Source organism: Drosophila nasuta, unplaced genomic scaffold (assembly GCF_023558535.2).
Source record: "Drosophila nasuta strain 15112-1781.00 unplaced genomic scaffold, ASM2355853v1 ctg279_pilon, whole genome shotgun sequence".
Taxonomy (NCBI): Eukaryota; Metazoa; Arthropoda; class Insecta; order Diptera; family Drosophilidae; genus Drosophila; species Drosophila nasuta.
Genome location: NW_026869480.1, coordinates 1 through 15,226, shown reverse-complemented (window position 1 = coordinate 15,226; position 15,226 = coordinate 1). Strand labels below are relative to the sequence as shown.

At 42.3% G+C, this 15,226-nt stretch overlaps 1 protein-coding gene across 1 annotated transcript; it reads left to right on the top strand.

The window, feature by feature from the left end:
- Positions 1-9,844: 9,844 nt before the first annotated feature.
- LOC132797840 (uncharacterized) lies at positions 9,845-10,402 on the top strand. Its single transcript, XM_060809609.1, has one exon. The coding sequence runs from the start codon at positions 9,845-9,847 to the stop codon at positions 10,400-10,402; it is 558 nt and encodes a 185-aa protein (XP_060665592.1).
- Positions 10,403-15,226: the final 4,824 nt, after the last annotated feature.

Sequence of the window (15,226 nt, the reverse complement as noted above, 5' to 3'; positions counted from 1 at the left end):
CCTATAAAGTATTAGATTCCGGTTATAACGACTTTCAAGGGACTGACCATTTTACGTCGTTATAACCGAGGACGCACTAACCGGAAGGAGCAAAAATTTGTTTTTGTTTATTTTATGGTTGCCAGTTCGTAATAGGCTTCTAAAAAACAAATAAATTTTTAAATAAAAAAAAAAAAGTTTTTGAGACATTTTGCGGGTGTAAGCTTAAACTAAATGACCTTCTTCATTGCGCACTTTGTGCATTTTGCGCATTAACTCACATTTGGCGAAATTACGCATTCAAAAAGCAGAAAAAACTATAAATATAACGGAATAGGCTATGTGGTCTGCACACGCATCGCTGTAAACATTTGTGTGACGTCAGCATTGCACTTCGACTGTCTCTCTAACAGCAGCGTTGCTAAGGCGAAGGCTAAGACTGACAGAGAGTAGTAAGAGTCTAAGAGCTTCGTGTCGCTGATACGCACACAAGCAAGGGGCGCCGATCACTGATAAATACATACATTTCTAATTACGCCGTTTGATGCTTAAATTTGCTGGCAATTTTACGCTGAATTTTTTTCGTCGCTATATCCGGTTGAATTCTGAAAAATTTCGTCGGTATAAGCGGTTAGTCGCTAAAAGCGGAGACGTTGTAAGCGGAGGCGCTTTCATATAAGTTTGTATGGGGACCAACCAAGCCATCGAGTTTTCGTCGTAATAACCGCTCGGACGCTATAAGCGGAGTCGTTATAACCGAATTCTACTGTATGTATATTCTTGATCAGCGTCAACAGCCGAGACGATCTCGCCATGTCCGTCTGTCCGTATGAACACCTAGATCTCAGAGACTATAAGAGATAGAGCTATAATTTTTTTCGACAGTATTTGTTTCAAATTTTTTTTCCCGCCCACTTCCGCCTCCGCAAATCAAAAATCAAATAACAAGCGTAATTGTAACGCTAGAGTTGCGAATTTTGGTATATACAATAATAACTATATTATTTATGATTGCTGATTTGGTTGCGATCAGATAAAAATTGTAGAAGTTATTAAGGAAATAGTTTTGTATGGGCAAAAACGCTTTCTATGTATGTGTTGTATGTATGCGTATACGTATATACATGCTCGCCTCTATATTTGTATCTGTATGAAAGAGGCACTGCGATAGCTCTATTGGTAGAGTGCAAGCATATTACTGTTGCGGTAGTCGGGGACTCGGGTTCGAGCCCGCTCGGGGTACAAAATATTTTTATACCCGCTACCCATAGGGTAGAAGGGTATTATAACTTTGTGCCGGCAGGAAATGTATGTAACAGGTAGAAGGAGGCATCTCCGACCCTATAAAGTATATATATTCTTGATCAGCGTCAACAGCCGAGACGATCTAGCCATCTCCGTCTGTCCGTCTGTCCGTATGAACACCTAGATCTCAGAGACTATAAGAGATAGAGCTATAATTTTTTCGACAGCATTTGTTATGTTTGCACGCAGATCAAGTTTGTTTCAAATTTTTGCCACGCCCACTTTCGCCCCGCAAATCAAAAAATCGAATAACAAGCGTAATTGTAACGCTAGAGTTGCGAATTTTGGTATATACAATAATAACTATAGCATTTATGATTGCTGAAAATTTGGTTGCGATCAGATAAAAATTGTAGAAGTTATTAAAGAAATAGTTTTGTATGGGCAAAAACGCTTTCTATGTATGTGTTGTATGTATGCGTATACGTATATACATGCTCGCCTCTATATTTGTATCTGTATGAAAGAGGCACTGCGATAGCTCTATTGGTAGAGTGCAAGCATATTACTGTTGCGGTAGTCGGGGACTCGTTCGAGCCCGCTCGGGGTACAAAATTTTTTATACCCGCTACCCATAGGGTAGAAGGGTATTATAACTTTGTGCCGGCAGGAAATGTATGTAACAGGTAGAAGGAGGCATCTCCAACCCTATAAAGTATATATATTCTTGATCAGCGTCAACAGCCGAGACGATCTAGCCATCTCCGTCTGTCCGTCTGTCCGTATGAACACCTAGATCTCAGAGACTATAAGAGATAGAGCTATAATTTTTTTCGACACCATTTGTTATGTTTGCACGCGGATCAAGTTTGTTTCAAATTTTTGCACGCCCACTTTCGCCCCGCAAATCAAAAAATAGAATAACAAGCGTAATTGTAACGTTAGAGTTGCGAATTTTGGTATATACAATAAAAACTATAACATTTATGATTGCTGAAAATTTGGTTGCGATCAGATAAAAATTGTAGAAGTTATTAAAGAAATAGTTTTGTATGGGCAAAACGCTTTCTATGTATGTGTTGTATGTATGCGTATACGTATATACATGCTCGCCTCTATATTTGTATCTGTATGAAAGAGTTACTGCGATAGCTCTATTGGTAGAGTGCAAGCATATTACTGTTGCGGTAGTCGGGGACTCGGGTTCGAGCCCGCTCGGGGTACAAAATTTTTTATACCCGCTACCCATAGGGTAGAGGGTATTATAACTTTGTGCCGGCAGGAAATGTATGTAACAGGTAGAAGGAGGCATCTCCAACCCTATAAAGTATATATATTCTTGATCAGCGTCAACAGCCGAGACGATCTAGCCATGTCCGTCTGTCCGTCTGTCCGTATGAACACCTAGATCTCAGAGACTATAAGAGATAGAGCTATAATTTTTTTCGACACCATTTGTTATGTTTGCACGCAGATCAAGTTTGTTTCAAATTTTTGTGCCACGCCCACTTCCGCCCCCGCAAATCAAAAATCGAATAACAAGCGTAATTGTAACGCTAGATATGCGAATTTTGGAATATACAATAATAACTATAGCATTTATGATTGCCCATTTATGAGCCGGCTAGGGTACAAAATATTTATACCCGCTACCCATAGGGTAGAAGGGTATTATAACTTTGTGCCGGCAGGAAATGTATGTAACAGGTAGAAGGAGGCATCTCCGACCCTATAAAGTATATATATATTCTTGATCAGCGTCAACAGCCGAGAAGATATAGCCATGTCCGTCTGTCCGTCTGTGTGTCTGACCGTCTGTCTGTCTGTCCGTCCGTCCGTATGAACACCTAGATCTCAGAGACTATAAGAGATAGAGCTATAATTTTTTCGACAGCATTTGTTATGTTTGCACGCAGATCAAGTTTGTTTCAAATTTTTGCCACGCCCACTTCCGCCCCCGCAAATCAAAAAAATCGAATAACAAGCGTAATTTAAAAGCTAGAGTTGCTAATTTTGGTATATACATTAATAACTATAGTAGTTATGATTCCTGAGAATTTGGTTGCGATCAGATAATAAGTTTGGAAGTTATTAAAAAATACTTTGTATGGGCAAAAACACCAACTTACTAGGGCTCTTAGTTGCTTTGGCTGACAATCTGGTATATTGTGCCGTCTATGGTATATTTTGAATGCGGTACTACACATTTATGCAGTATATTCGGTATATTTTGAGAATAATACCGCAAAATTTATTGCTTTTATTTAAAATGGGTAGCGGGTATCTCACAGTCGAGTACACCTCGATTGTAGCTTTCTTACTTGTTTTATATACCCGCTACCCATAGGGTAGAAGGGTATTATAACTTTGTGCCGGCAGGAAATGTATGTAACAGGTAGAAGGAGGCATCTCCGACCCTATAAAGTATATATATTCTTGATCAGCGTCAATAGCCGAGACGATCTAGCCATGTCCGTCTGTCCGTCTGTCCGTATGAACACCTAGATCTCAGAGACTATAAGAGATAGAGCTATAATTTTTTCGACACCATTTGTTATGTTTGCACGCAGATCAAGTTTGTTTAAAATTTTGCCACGCCCACTTCCGCCCCCGCAAATCAAAAAAATCGAATAACAAGCGTAATTGTATCGCTAGATATGCGAATTTTGGAATATACAATAATAACTATAGCATTTATGATTGCCCATTTGTGAGCCCGCTAGGGTACAAAATATTTATACCCGCTACCCATAGGGTAGAAGGGTATTATAACTTTGTGCCGGCAGGAAATGTATGTAACAGGTAGAAGGAGGCATCTCCAACCCTATAAAGTATATATATTCCTGATCAGCGTCAATAGCCGAGACGATCTAGCCATGTCCGTCTGTCCGTCTGTCCGTATGAACACCTAGATCTCAGAGACTATAAGAGATAGAGCTATAATTTTTTCGACACCATTTGTTATGTTTGCACGCAGATCAAGTTTGTTTCAAATTTTGCCACGCCCACTTCCGCCCCCGCAAATCAAAAAAATCGAATAACAAGCGTAATGGTAACGCTAGATATGCGAATTTTGGAATATACAATAATAACTATAGCATTTATGATTGCCCATTTATGAGCCCGCTAGGGGTACAAAATATTTATACCCGCTACCCATAGGGTAGAAGGGTATTATAACTTTGTGCCGGCAGGAAATGTATGTAACAGGTAGAAGGAGGCATCTCCGACCCTATAAAGTATATATATTCTTGATCAGCGTCAACAGCCGAGAAGATATAGCCATGTCCGTCTGTCCGTCTGTGTGTCTGACCGTCTGTCTGTCTGTCCGTCCGTCCGTATGAACACCTAGATCTCAGAGACTATAAGAGATAGAGCTATAATTTTTTCGACACCATTTGTTATGTTTGCACGCAGATCAAGTTTGTTTCAAATTTTTGCCACGCCCACTTCCGCCCCCGCAAATCAAAAAATCGAATAACAAGCGTAATTGTATCGCTAGATATGCGAATTTTGGAATATACAATAATAACTATAGCATTTATGATTGCCCATTTGTGAACCCGCTAGGGTACAAAATATTTATACCCGCTACCCATAGGGTAGAAGGGTATTATAACTTTGTGCCGGCAGAAAATGTATGTAACAGGTAGAAGGAGGCATCTCCGACCCTATAAAGTATATATATTATTGATCAGCGTTAACAGCCGAGACGATCTAGCCATCTCCGTCTGTCCGTCTGTCCGTATGAACACCTAGATCTCAGAGTCTATAAGAGAGAGAGAGCTATAATTTTTTCGACAGTATTTGTTATGTTTGCGCGCAGATCAAGTTTGTTTCAAATTTTGCCACGCCCACTTTCGCCCCGCAAATCAAAAAATCGAATAACAAGCGTAATTGTAACGCTAGAGTTGCGAATTTTGGTATATACAATAATAACTATAGCATTTATGATTGCTGAAAAACGCTTTCTATGTATGTGTTGTATGTATGCGTATACGTATATACATGCTCGCCTCTATATTTGTATCTGTATGAAAGAGGCACTGCGATAGCTCTATTGGTAGTGTTGGCGGGCGAACTAAATTTTCTACTGGCTTCGCCAGCGCATTTCCTACTGGGCAGTTGTAATCGGTGATTCTCTTTGCGCATGGGAATTTCACCGTTACGTTCGCTAGATGTAGCAATGCAGCTGCAAATTTCGGCAGCGTGATTTAATTTGAATTTGTATTTGAGCCCAAGCAGAGGCAAATAATTGTTAACAATAAAATAGGGATTTGAAGGTGTGCGCAGAGCACGAATGTAAGTAAAATTATGAAATTATAATGAAATGTAAATAATGTAATGAAAAATAATAAAGATTTCAGCAAATATTGATCCACTACAACTTGTTGTTTTCGAGTAGTGGATTGCTCGAAGTACGAGCAACGGCACACCAACCAAGGCACGGATCCGGTGCCAACATTCTGAAATATTCAGTCTCATTCTGAAATATTCTTGCTAAGACTCGAATATTCAGTCTTATTTTGGAATATCAGTCTGAATCTGGAATAATATCAGTTTTTGGAGACAAACATATTGGGTGTGGAGCACTTTGAAAGTTTGCAACTGGAGTCGTGACATAACCTCAACTACGACTATGGCAAATCGGGAGGAACACGTGCCTGGAAAAGAGATGACGAGTGATGGTCAGCAATTAGATGGAGCTGCTCCTCAAGATCCAATTGGACCCGCCAATGGTTTACATGAAGCCGTTAATGTGCAGGCAGCTGTCGCGGGTTTTGAGCGCAATGGAGCAGCAAATATAGGCCGGTCATCTTCGTCATATGGAATCAGCACATCGTCGAGTTCATCAACTCCTATCCAGCATAAACCGGCAAACACACAAATGTACTTCAATAGTTCGATATGGCACGGTGGTCAACAAGCTCCATATGGATTCATCTCGTGGAGGATTGACAATGCCATATCAAGCGAACACCGCAGCAGCGATGGGTGGTGTATAATCAATGGATTGCCACAGCCGGGATCAATGGGATTGCCCAGTAATCTCCAACAACCAAATGACATGCACGCTGCCAATTCATTGGCTAGAGTGGGTTTTGACGGCCGCTCAAATCAGTGCACGACATGTCATCAGCCGAGATCTACCTACTTTCACTGGAAAGCCTGACGAATGGCTGCTGTTCATTAGCAATTATGAGCAGTCGACGGAAAGATGTGGATTCAGTAACGAGGAAAATCTTATACGCTTACAGAAGTGTCTTAAGGGCCAGGCACTGGAAGCGGTACGCGGAAAATTGATGGTGCCAGATACAGTGCCGTATGCAATTGGAACATTGAGAATGCTGTATGGCCGACCAGAAATAGTACACGCCGCGTTACAAGGAAAATTGAGAGACGAGCCAGCGATAAAGGCAGATAATTTGACTCCGTCATTCGACTAGCCCTTGCTGTCCAAAATTACTGCGCAACTATGTCTGCATTGGGTCTTCATGACTTTTGCATGATCCTGTCTTGTTGAACGAATTGGTCGCAAAGATGCCGAGCAGTATGAAGTTGGACTGGGGTCGACACCGATTGGCAAATCAAAGCGTCAACATGGCCACATTCGACAATTGGCTTTTCAATGTGGCAATGTGTGCCAGTATGGTAACCCGTATGATGTCGGACGAACGACCTCAGCCAAAGCTTCAAAAGAAAGGTTGTTTGTACACAGTGTTACCGACAACAATGAGGAGACTCAACAGCGACAGCATCATGGAGAATCAGAGAAGACAACATGCCCAAAATGTGGAGGCACGCACCGACTGTCGGAATGTGTCGACTTTCGAGCATTGAACGTTAAACAGCGCTGGGAGTTTGTGAAATCGAAACGGCTATGTTTCTGTTGTTTCTGGCGGCATCTGGTACGAAACTGCAAAGCTAAAGAAACCTGTGGCGTCGATGGATGCAAATCAATTCACCACGTACTGCTGCATACCGCCGCAAGCAATGATGGCAGAAACAAGCTGACTGGGCAAACAGTGCCTCGATCTGCCAACAAGGAGGAGTCTTCAATCATGTTTCATGGAAAGACGGCGAGTAGCCCCTCTTCGCTATATCCCGATAACGATCCACGGTAAATCCAAATCTGTGAAAACATTTGCTTTGGCCGATGAAGGAGCTGCTTGTTCTTTAATTGAAAGATCCTTGTCTGACGAGTTCGAGCTAGAAGGACCGGCAACTCAATAGTGCCTGAAATGGACAGGTGATGTTTCTAAGGTTGAAAACAATTCGCAATCGTTGACATCACTGTATCAACTACGAGTATGGAATCGCAGCGATACATTCTGAAAAGTGTGCGAACAGTGTCTGATCTCGACCTACCAGAGCAAAGCCTCGACCAGCAATTATTGGAGTCTCGAGTCACCTCTGTACGTTGCCTATAGATCCCTATTCCAACGTACGAGCACGAATCATCATTGACTCGACAACATTAAATGGACTATTCCGCTGGAGTTGCATGAAAGTGAAGACGACGATGTTATTGCAGCACGTTGCAGGCTTGGCTGGGCTGTTTACGGCCGCTCAGCAAAGGAATACTCATCGATTCCACGCCTGTTACATATTTGCCAATGTAGTGAGACTGGCAGTTTGATGTTGCATTGAAAGAGTACTTTTCTTTGGAATCAATGGGAATTGTCGCTACGATCAATCCATTACGATCCAAAGACGATGAGCGATCGATGCAAATCATGGAAGCAACGACAACGTTCTTGGCAGACGAGAATAGGTGGCAAACTGATTACTGTGGAGATTCGACAAAGTGGTCTTGCCTGACTCCTATGAAATGTGTCTTAAGCGACTAAAATGTCTTGAATCGAAAATGTCGAAAGATCCGCAGTTACGCAACTTCATGCTAACGACGATGAAAAACTATAAGGAAAATCGTTACATCAGACGCCTGGATGATAGTGAGTTGGCGCGTAAAGATATAACATGGTTTCTTCCTATCTTTACCGTCACCAACCCTAACAAGAAGAAGACACGTTTAGTGTGGGACGCCGCAGCGAAGATCCAAGGAGTGTCTCTAAACGACTGCCTGCTAAAAGGTCCTGACACACTTGCATCATTGATGGGCATTCTAATACGCTTCAGAGAACGCCCAATTGCTATTTCGGGAGACATACGCGAAATGTTCCACCAAGTGAGGGTGCGACCAGAGGATCAGGCAGCTCAGAGATTCCTCTGGCGTGATGGAAACTCGCAACGGCCACCGGAGGTATATGTCATGCAAGTTATGACTTTGGAGCATCGTGTTCACCTTCCTTGGCGAGTTACGTTTTGAAACGCAATGCTCAACGTTATGAAGCTGAATATCCCGAGGCCGTAAAAGCCATTTGCGGCAACACTTTCGTCGATGACTGGCTTCAGTCTGTGGACTCAGTAGCTGAGATGACAAAGCTGGCCCAGGCTGTAAAACTAATTCATGCTGATGGAGGATTTGACATGCGACACTGACATCCAATTCTCAAGCAGTGGTCTGTGCTCTTGAGAATAGATATGACATGTTGGACAAGCCAATTTGTTACCCAGACGTTGGTCCGGAAAAGGTTCTGGGTACGTGGTGGCAACCTGGAGAAGATTGTCTAGCGTTTATGGTGAAGCCAGATACGATCGCAAATGCTCTGCATGGTCGGCCAACCAAACGCCGCGTCCTGAGCATGATTATGACCATATTCGACCCCTTGGAATTGTTGGATTTTTCAACATACGCGCAAAAATCATTCTGCAAAATATATGGAGGAGTGGAGTCGGATGGGATGAGCCGCTCAAAGAAGAAGACGAGGCAGACTGGCGTCGTTGGTTGATTTGTGCCAACGTTAAACAATCTGCGTATAGCCCGATGTTTAAAAGGAGTTAGTGCAGCTAGATGTCTGGAAATGCATACATTTGTAGACGCAAGTGTTAATGCATACGCTGCAGTCGTATTCATCCGAGCTGAAGTAGACGATCAAGTTCATTGCAGCCTTGTAGCGTCAAAACAAGGGTTGCTCCATTGAAACCAATTTCGATACCTCGCATGGAACTCATGGCTGCTGTTTTGGGACTGAGGTTGGCCAGATGTATTCAGTCTGAAATGTCAGTACACGTTGACAAGAAAGTGTTCTGGACAGACTCTAGAGACGTTCTATACTGATACGTTCGATGTTCGTAAGTTTCACCAATTTGTTGCACCCGCATTGGCGAAATCTTAGAAGGATCAGATGTGAGTAACTGAGATGGGTCCCGTCAGCGCAAAATGTGGCCGACGATGGTACCAAATGGACAAGAACGCCTGTCATTAACGAAGCGAATAGGTGGTTCAGAGGGCCTCAATTTCTATATTCGGATGACTCTCAGTGGCCGCAGATGAACATTGATGCGAGCCAACATAGCCATACTATTCTGCAACACGTCGAAGAGCAATTGGAAGCCATGTCACCTTTGAGCTGTATCTCACCAGACCCAGAAAGATTCAGCAAACTGGAGAGATTGAGAGCCGCACAGTTGCGAGTATTGGATTTCTTGCGATCTATTGTCAAGAAGAGCATGGATCGGAATTAAAAAGTTATTATTATTTGAGCGGCCAATCGAGATGGATATCATTCTAATACGAGTGTGCCAGGAAACCGAGTATTTCAGCGAGATGAAATGCTTGAAAACGGGAAGCAGTATTATGGATCGGAAGAGCAAGCTATTCAAATGCTCTCCGTACTTGGACGAAGTGAGCATACTGCGCGTCAAGGGAAGAATCGACCTAATAGAAGGAGTCGAAGTAAACCTAAAGCGACCCATAATCCTACCAAGAAGACATCGATTTACATTTCTGCTGGTTGAGTCGTATCATCGCCGGTACCATCATCTGTACGACGAGATCGTGGTCAATGAACTACGGCAAAAGTTCCTGATATTTGGTCTGAGAGCCTTGGTGAGAGAGGTTTCTCAAACTTGTCCAGCATGCCGGATGAGGTGCGCGCGTCCTAGGCCTCCAGAAATGGGAAGTCTACCGCGTGAGCGTTTGGCGCACCACATGGCGCCGTTCACCTATACAGGAGTGGATTACTTTGGGCCCATCGACATCATCGTTGACTACGGCACGAGAAGCGCTGGGGTGTTCTGTTCACATGCCTCACAATTCGTGCCGTACACCTGATATCGCAACGTCACTGTCAACCGACTCTTTCTTTGTATTCTAAAGGCATTTATAGCGAGACGTGGTTGCCCGTGACGAATGATATCCGATAATGGAACTAACTTCCGAGGTGCGAGTAGAGTGTTAAAAGATGAAGTTGAGCGTATATCGACCAGGGATGTGGAGACCAAATACCCAGAAATAGAGTTCATGTTCATTCCGCCAGGCTCACCGCACATGGGCGGTGCATGGGAAAGATTGGTACGCTCAACAAAGTCCATTCTAACGGAGATCTTGCCGCCTGGTGGATTGCGAGAAGAAGTGCTTCGTGCTGCGTTGGCTGATGTGGAGGGTATTCTCAACTCACGCCCACTCACATATGTACCACTGGAATCGGCAGACTCAGAAGCGCTTACAACGAACCATTTCCTCTTGGGCCACTCTAGTGGAATTCGTGAACGAGACAGCGAAATCCATTACGGTGACAAGCTTGCCAAAGGATTCAGAATTTCGAGCCAGTTAGCCGATCAGTTCTGGAAAAGATGGATTCGAGAATATCTGCCAACGCTTACGCGCCGTACCAAATGGTTCCAACCGCCGCCAGATTCGATCGCCGTGAATGACATTGTTGTTATCGCAGATGAGAATGGCAAACGAAACAGCTGGCCCAAAGGAGTTGTGGTAGATGTTCACCGATCGAGAGACGGTCAGGTAAGGAGTGCCGTTGTGCGCACTCCAGAAGGTATTATGACTCGCCCCGCCGTAAAGCTAGCCAAATTAGATTTGAAAATTGGTAATACACAACGCGAATGCTAGTGAATTACGGGGTGGGGAATGTTGGCGGGCGAACTAAATTTTCTACTGGGGCTTCGCCAGCGCATTTCCTACTGGGCAGTTGTAATCGGTGATTCTCTTTGCGCATGGGAATTTCACCGTTACGTTCGCTAGATGTAGCAAATGCAGCTGCAAATTTCGGCAGCGTGATTTAATTTGAATTTGTATTTGAGCCCAAGCAGAGGCAAATAATTGTTAACAATAAAATAGGGATTTGAAGGTGTGCGCAGAGCACGAATGTAAGTAAAATTATGAAATTATAATGAAATGTAAATAATGTAATGAAAATAATAAAGATTTCAGCAAATATTGATCCACTACAACTTGTTGTTTTCGAGTAGTGGATTGCTCGAAGTACGAGCAACGGCACACCAACCAAGGCACGGATCCGGTGCCAACAGGTAGAGTGCAAGCATATTACTGTTGCGGTAGTCGGGGGACTCGGGTTCGAGCCCGCTCGGGGTACAAAATATTTTTTATATACCCGCTACCCATAGGGTAGAAGGGTATTATAACTTTGTGCCGGCAGGAAATGTATGTAACAGGTAGAAGGAGGCATCTCCGACCCTATAAAGTATATATATATTCTTGATCAGCGTCAACAGCCGAGACGATCTAGCCATGTCCGTCTGTCCGTCTGTCCGTATGAACACCTAGATCTCAGAGACTATAAGAGATAGAGCTATAATTTTTTCGACACCATTTGTTATGTTTGCACGCAGATCAAGTTTGTTTCAAATTTTGCCACGCCCACTTTCGCCACGCAAATCAAAAATCGAATAACAAGCGTAATTGTAACGCTAGAGTTGCGAATTTTGGTATATACAATAATAACTATAGCATTTATGATTGCTGAAAATTTGGTTGCGATCAGATACAAATTGTAGAAGTTATTAAAGAAATAGTTTTGTATGGGTAAAAACGCTTTCTATGTATGTGTTGTATGTATGCGTATACGTATATACATGCTCGCCTCTATATTTGTATCTGTATGCAAGAGGCACTGCGATAGCTTTATTGGTAGAGTGCAAGCATATTACTGTTGCAGTAGTCGGGGACTCGGGTTCGAGCCCGCTAGGGTACAAAATATTTTTTATATACCCGCTTCCCATAGGGTAGAAGGGTATTATAACTTTGTGCCGGCAGGAAATGTATGTAACAGGTAGAAGGAGGCATCTCCGACCCTATAAAGTATATATATTCTTGATCAGCGTCAACAGCCGAGACGATCTAGCCATGTCCGTCTGTCCGTCTGTCCGTATGAACACCTAGATCTCAGAGACTATAAGAGATAGAGCTATAATTTTTTTCGACACCATTTGTTATGTTTGCACGCAGATCAAGTTTGTTTCAAATTTTTGCCACGCCCACTTTCGCCACGCAAATCAAAAATCGAATAACAAGCGTAATTGTAACGCTAGAGTTGCGAATTTTGGTATATACAATAATAACTATAGCATTTATGATTGCTGAAAATTTGGTTGCGATCAGATACAAATTGTAGAAGTTATTAAAGAAATAGTTTTGTATGGGTAAAACGCTTTCTATGTATGTGTTGTATGTATGCGTATACGTATATACATGCTCGCCTCTATATTTGTATCTGTATGCAAGAGGCACTGCGATAGCTTTATTGGTAGAGTGCAAGCATATTACTGTTGCAGTAGTCGGGGACTCGGGTTCGAGCCCGCTCGGGTACAAAATATTTTTTATATACCCGCTACCCATAGGGTAGAAGGGTATTATAACTTTGTGCCGGCAGGAAATGTATGTAACAGGTAGAAGGAGGCATCTCCGACCCTATAAAGTATGTATATTCTTGATCAGCGTCAACAGCAGAGACGATCTAGCCATGTCCGTCTGCCCGTCTGTCCGTATGAACACCTAGATCTCAGAGACTATAAGAGATAGAGCTATAATTTTTTCGACAGCATTTGTTATGTTTGCACGCAGATCAAGTTTGTTTCAAATTTTGCCACGCCCACTTTCGCCACGCAAATCAAAAATCGATTAACAAGCGTAATTGTAACGCTAGAGTTGCGAATTTTAGTATATACAATAATAACTATAGCATTTATGATTGCTGAAAATTTGGTTGCGATCAGATACAAATTGTAGAAGTTATTAAAGAAATAGTTTTGTATGGGTAAAAACGCTTTCTATGTATGTGTTGTATGTATGCGTATACGTATATACATGCTCGCCTCTATATTTGTATCTGTATGCAAGAGGCACTGCGATAGCTTTATTGGTAGAGTGCAAGCATATTACTGTTGCAGTAGTCGGGGACTCGGGTTCGAGCCCGCTAGGGGTACAAAATATTTTTTATATATACCCGCTACCCATAGGGTAGAAGGGTATTATAACTTTGTGCCGGCAGGAAATGTATGTAACAGGTAGAAGGAGGCATCTCCGACCCTATAAAGTATGTATATTCTTGATCAGCGTCAACAGCAGAGACGATCTAGCCATGTCCGTCTGCCCGTCTGTCCGTATGAACACCTAGATCTCAGAGACTATAAGAGATAGAGCTATAATTTTTTTTCGACAGCATTTGTTATGTTTGCACGCAGATCAAGTTTGTTTCAAATTTTTGCCACGCCCACTTTCGCCCCGCAAATCAAAAATCGAATAACAAGCGTAATTGTAACGCTAGAGTTGCGAATTTTAGTATATACAATAATAACTATAGCATTTATGATTGCTGAAAATTTGGTTGCGATCAGATACAAATTGTAGAAGTTATTAAAGAAATAGTTTTGTATGGGTAAAAACGCTTTCTATGTATGTGTTGTATGTATGCGTATACGTATATACATGCTCGCCTCTATATTTGTATCTGTATGCAAGAGGCACTGCGATAGCTTTATTGGTAGAGTGCAAGCATATTACTGTTGCAGTAGTCGGGGACTCGGGTTCGAGCCCGCTAGGGGTACAAAATATTTTTTTATATACCCGCTACCCATAGGGTAGAAGGGTATTATAACTTTGTGCCGGCAGGAAATGTATGTAACAGGTAGAAGGAGGCATCTCCGACCCTATAAAGTATATATATTCTTGATCAGCGTCAACAGCAGAGACGATCTAGCCATGTCCGTCTGCCCGTCTGTCCGTATGAACACCTAGATCTCAGAGACTATAAGAGATAGAGCTATAATTTTTTCGACACCATTTGTTATGTTTGCACGCAGATCAAGTTTGTTTCAAATTTTTGCCACGCCCACTTTCGCCCCGCAAATCAAAAAATCGAATAACAAGCGTAATTGTAACGCTAGAGTTGCGAATTTTGGTATATACAATAATAACTATAGCATTTATGATTGCTGAAAATTTGGTTGCGATCAGATACAAATTGTAGAAGTTATTAAAGAAATAGTTTTGTATGGGCAAAAACGCTTTCTATGTATGTGTTGTATGTATGCGTATACGTATATACATGCTCGCCTCTATATTTGTATCTGTATGCAAGAGGCACTGCGATAGCTTTATTGGTAGAGTGCAAGCATATTACTGTTGCAGTAGTCGGGGACTCGGGTTCGAGCCCGCTAGGGTACAAAATATTTTTTTATATACCCGCTACCCATAGGGTAGAAGGGTATTATAACTTTGTGCCGGCAGGAAATGTATGTAACAGGTAGAAGGAGGCATCTCCGACCCTATAAAGTATGTATATTCTTGATCAGCGTCAACAGCAGAGACGATCTAGCCATGTCCGTCTGCCCGTCTGTCCGTATGAACACCTAGATCTCAGAGACTATAAGAGAGAGAGCTATAATTTTTTTTCGACAGCATTTGTTATGTTTGCACGCAGATCAAGTTTGTTTCAAATTTTTGCCACGCCCACTTTCGCCACGCAAATCAAAAATCGATTAACAAGCGTAATTGTAACGCTAGAGTTGCGAATTTTAGTATATACAATAATAACTACAGCATTTATGATTGCTGAAAATTTGGTTGCGATCAGATACAAATTGTAGAAGTTATACAAAGAAATAGTTTTGTATGGGTAAA